Source organism: Vicia villosa, linkage group LG1 (genome assembly GCF_029867415.1).
Source record: "Vicia villosa cultivar HV-30 ecotype Madison, WI linkage group LG1, Vvil1.0, whole genome shotgun sequence".
Classification (NCBI taxonomy): domain Eukaryota; kingdom Viridiplantae; phylum Streptophyta; class Magnoliopsida; order Fabales; family Fabaceae; genus Vicia; species Vicia villosa.
Genome location: NC_081180.1, coordinates 203,297,954 through 203,302,969, shown reverse-complemented (window position 1 = coordinate 203,302,969; position 5,016 = coordinate 203,297,954). Strand labels below are relative to the sequence as shown.

General features: G+C 32.7%; 1 protein-coding gene across 2 annotated transcripts; it reads left to right on the top strand.

The window, feature by feature from the left end:
• The first annotated feature begins 321 nt into the window (after nt 1–321).
• LOC131644811 (putative hydrolase C777.06c) lies at nt 322–4,779 on the top strand. Of its 2 annotated transcripts, none has more exons than XM_058915402.1 (10): nt 322–644; nt 725–860; nt 1,176–1,321; nt 2,227–2,374; nt 2,459–2,564; nt 2,894–2,952; nt 3,809–3,844; nt 3,922–4,031; nt 4,162–4,228; nt 4,387–4,779. In XM_058915402.1, exons 1-9 carry the CDS (start codon nt 463–465, stop codon nt 4,217–4,219), a joined length of 981 nt encoding a protein of 326 aa, XP_058771385.1. In that variant the 5' UTR covers nt 322–462; the 3' UTR covers nt 4,220–4,228; nt 4,387–4,779. The 2 variants fall into 2 exon arrangements, with proteins under 2 accessions (XP_058771385.1, XP_058771386.1); XM_058915403.1 differs by having other exon boundaries at nt 1,194–1,321; nt 4,387–4,762.
• Nucleotides 4,780–5,016: the final 237 nt, after the last annotated feature.

Below are 5,016 nucleotides of genomic sequence, written 5' to 3'. Positions count from 1 at the left end.
TGGAGTTTCTGAATGAAAATGACATGAATTCAAAAAATAGCAGACTGTTGCGTAGATGCACCTACGAAACACTCTATTTTCATCACATTTCATAAATGCATCTACGGAAGTATTTTTAAAATAAAAATAAGTTAAAATTAAATGTGTTTTCTTTTATTGTATACGCTTCTGTACATACATTTATGGAAGGAATCAAATTTTTTTCAAAATATGAGATGCTTTCAGATGTGCATAAGGGCAAAATTGAAATTTTGGGTGGTGTGTAAGATGACCATGGATGGGTTGAAAAACTTTCTTAAATTAAAGCTAGTTAACATGACTTAAACAACATGAGGCAAAGTAAAGTACTCCATTAGACAAGTACGTGCAATCGCATAAAGCCGTTGATTTTGGCGGGTTCGAATCTCTCTTCCTTCACTTGTAGAATTTCTCTCTCTTCTCTTCTGGATCTGCGGTGACACAATGGCAACTTCCAACGGCTCCGACGACGGAACCACTCCATCCGAATCGGCGTTAATCTTTCTCGGAACAGGCTGCTCCAGCATGGTTCCCAATGTAATGTGCCTCATCAATCCCTCTGATCCTCCGTGTTCCGTTTGCGCTCAGTCATTATCTATTCCGCCTGAGAAAAACCCTAATTACAGGTACTCTCTTATAACGCCTTCATCACGATCCGTCTTTTTCTTTATATTATCTTCGTTTTATGGATTTTATGGTTTTGCAGATGCAATACATCTCTGTTAATTGATTATTGTGAAAGTAATGGCGGTCACAAGTATATATTGATTGATGTTGGTAAGACGTTTAGGGAGACGGTGCTTAGATGGTTTGTTCCTCATCGGATTCCAAGAATCGATTCTGTGAGTTTATGTTTATATGTTCGATTTTCGATTCAGATTTAACTTCCTTAGTGAAGCTTAATTTTGTTGCCAGTCAGTACTGATATGCTAATTGCTAGTGTTAGTGATTGTTGTATGCAATTTTACATTCTCCCAGCCCATGGAAGAATTTTATTAATGAGTCATAAGTGATTAAGTATGGTAATTGCATATTATTCAAGATCATGGATTGATTATTACAATTTGATTTTTGCCTGGTTTTTCTTCCTTTTCTGTATAAAATGTTCTTTGTAATTTGTATTGGCCAGAACTTTTCCTTTGAAAATAAAATTTAAGTTCTTGGTTGAGTTGCAGATTATTTTGACTCATGAACACGCTGATGCGGTCCTTGGATTGGATGATATACGTGCTGTGCAGCCTTTTAGTCCAATAAATGATATTGATCCCACCCCCATCTACCTGAGCCAGCATTCAATGGATAGGTGTACCTCTAATGATTGTTGCATGTTTTATTTTTGTTTAGCTTAAAGTACATTTATCTTCCTCCTATTTTGATAACCTGCATAAATATATCTGAAGTTTATAACTTACAAGGCATTACAAAGTAGCCTTAACTATCAAATAGGTGCAGAAAAAGTAACAGAACCATTACCGTTGATATTAGTTATACTACTTGTTTAAACTATAAGTTTTGACATAGCATTTGCACCCTAGGTAAATGCTTTAAGAAGATATACATAAACACAGATTTTTGTTTAAGTTCTTTATGGTTGATTAACTCATTATGTATCATTAAGAATAAAATTCAGCTAATTTAATCTCCTAATGTAATCTTCAATCTGTTAAAAGGTAACTTATTAATCAATATTACTCTTCAAGTTTATTCTTTAATATAGATGATATAATTCTGTTGCTATTGCAGGATAATCATGTGAAATATTAAAACTTTATGAATCTTTGAGATGAAAGAAACCACTGAACTCAGATGTTTGTATATTTGTGAAAATTGTTAACCACAATGTTGCTCCTTTTATAAAAAGCAAAATGGATAGTTCATTAATAAAATGGTACAATCAGTACTAAAAATATTCAATACTGAATCCTAATTCAAAAGCAGTAAGCAGAAGCTCAGCCAGTAACAGCAGCAAATTTAAACCATTAAAAATAGAAAACCAAGCCAAAACTTATCCTAACATCAAATTGAACAGAACAAGATTTGCAGTAGCTGATCAGTTATATTTTGAGTAGATTTGTTGATCACTTAACCCATAGATTACATGTTATTCCTATCTTAGCATGAGTTATGGTGCACCTTTTCTTCGATTTTATGGGCTATAGTATTCTATGCTCTCAAGTAGATGAATTCATATTTAAAACTTTGCAACAGCATAGAAGAGAAGTTCCCTTATTTGGTTCAGAAAAAACGCAAGGAAGGACAAGAAATACGAAGGGTAGCTCAGATTGCCTGGAACATTATTACTGATGACTGCAATCAACCATTTTTTGCATCGGGATTAAAGTTCACTCCTTTACCAGTTAATTATGACTATCTTTGTCCTTATGTTAAGAATACATTACTCCTTTTTACATGATGACTCACTGTTTTTTTGTCGATGTAGGTAATGCATGGAGAGGATTACATCTGTTTGGGATTTCTTTTTGGTGAGAAAAGTAGAGTGGCTTATATATCTGATGTTTCACGGATTCCTGCGAGTACAGAGTATGGTACGATTTGAATCACCTGGGGCATATGCATTTCTTCAGTGCTATCTCACAAAGTTGGACTTTAAGTGTGCTAAGAGATATCTTCTTTATTTGTTTTATCATTTATATGGCTCTCTTACTTATCTATTGTCCGAAAAAATATGACCTGTCATGTTGTAATTTGAAGTTATCATCATTGGCCTCATTTGGGCAGGACTAGTTCCTTTTTAGATAGTATAAACATCCTCAATTATAGAAGACAAGTTTTATGTTGAGGTGTCTACATAACTAGAAAGATTTTCGGTTGATTTATGATTTTTGACATCTAACAATAAATCTCCTTTTTACAGCTATTTCAAAAAGTGGAGCTGGACAGTTGGATCTTCTAATATTGGATTCATTGTATAGGGTAAGTAGTTCCATTTTAAATTTTTTTGGATTTATAATAGTGTACAGGATATGCCTTTGAAGGATCTTTTCATGCACAATTGGCATGAATGCATGATTTCAGGTGCATCCAACATTCTTTATTTCTGGTTTGTTGTTTGTGTCAGATTCTTACTTAATGTCACTTTCCTGAGAGGATTTTGCTTACATGTGGTGTGATAAAGTGCTTCTCACTTCAATGGTGTTAGGTGTTAATTTTTTATTGGATAATTTGGGAGTTATTTTGATTGTGTCGTGCAAACCGTTGAAGATAGGACACAGTAAATAGATAACATTTTAGTAAGAATATTAAATGAAAATAGATAACATTTTCTGAAACCAAATAGACTCTTGTGTTTCTTACTGGTTCAATTACCTGACACTAATTCTAACAGTTTTCTTATTTTACTTTCTCAATCACTCAATGATAGATGTCTCTAATAGAACTGCATTAACTATTGGAGTATTAACCATTATCATAAATGCATAATGGTATATAATGGCTTAGAAGTGTTGTGAAGCCTATAGTAGAATAGAATATAATGGTTTGGATTAGAATATAGAAAGAAAACATTGCTTATTGACAGATAATCTCTGCCTTTGGTCTTGTATAAAAATACCAACGGACTACAAGATCATAAAAGAGGAACAGAAGACAAGGATAATGCAGATGATACTAACCTTCTCGTTCTGAAACCAAAAACTAGTCTCTCTTTTTTTTCTCTCCCTATTGTTTATATCCTATCATCTATGATTCTCTAACCAGCCATTTAAACTAACTAACTAATGAGGTGCAATTATCTAACGGTTTGTCTCTTTGTTTTTGTGTGTCATTGCAGACTGGGTCACATAACGTTCACCTTTGTTTTCCACAGGTTTGTTTTCAATTTTGCAAATTAATAATTACACTATCTCACTGGAGGTAAAACATTGTTCATCTATAATTTTACAGACTCTTGAAACTGTTAAGAGGTTGTGTCCGAAGCAAACCCTTTTGATTGGAATGACTCATGAGTTTGATCACCACAAGGACAATGAGTTTTTGAAAGAATGGTCTAAAAGGTATTCATTTGTAAAGAAGTCAAATATTGACTGTTGCTAATACATATAGTAATAATTGACCCAACAATCTGATAGTAGCATGGTCATGTAAATGTAATAGTATCTTTGGATCTTTTATGATTGTGCTTAGGGAAGGAATTCCAGTGCAGCTTTCCCGTGATGGTCTGAGAGTCCCCATAAATTTATAACAATGGAAGGTAATCGCTTTCCTCCTAATCTTCGTATTTGTAATCTAGAACGGTACATAAAAAAGGATATGAATTCCTCATCACGATCAGCAGCTTGCATTTGTTTTTATCCTTTCAATGAACATTATCGATATTAAATCTTAACTTGTGCAGTTATCCTCTTGCAGGTAAGCAAACAACGGTGTATAACACAAACAGTTGATCTTATTTAGACTCGCTGGAGCCTGAATATTTTCAAAGATGCTCAGTTTTTACAGCAATTTAGGAACCGCCAGTTTTGCTAGTTGGCGGCATTTGTGAATGTGACACACTTGTAACTTATTATCTTTTTGTGGTAGAAATCTTAATTTTTTCAGTTAAACTCTTGAAATCTGTATTAGAACAATTTTTATTGCAAAATTGGATAGCAGCGAGTGAGTATTAAGAGCTAAAAAAATCACCTGTATCCGAAGATTCTTTTGCAGGGTCACGGTATGCACCACTAATCTCTCTTTCCCTAGAGATGAAGGGCCGTTTGTTTTGATTTATTTTAAAAATGATTTTTATAGTGTTATATAATTTTTGTGTAAAAAAAATTTATAAAAAAATTTTTTATAAAAAAATTTCAAATAAAAATTTAGTTTGAATAGTTAATTATTTTTAAAATATTATTTTAAATATTTCATCATTTTATTGAATTTTTTTAATCTCAAAATTTTAAAAAATTACTTAATTTTGAAGTCATTTCAATAGCTTTTCATAAAAATTATTTTTCACAAGAATGAGAGTGAGCAAGGGAGATACTATTCATAACCACT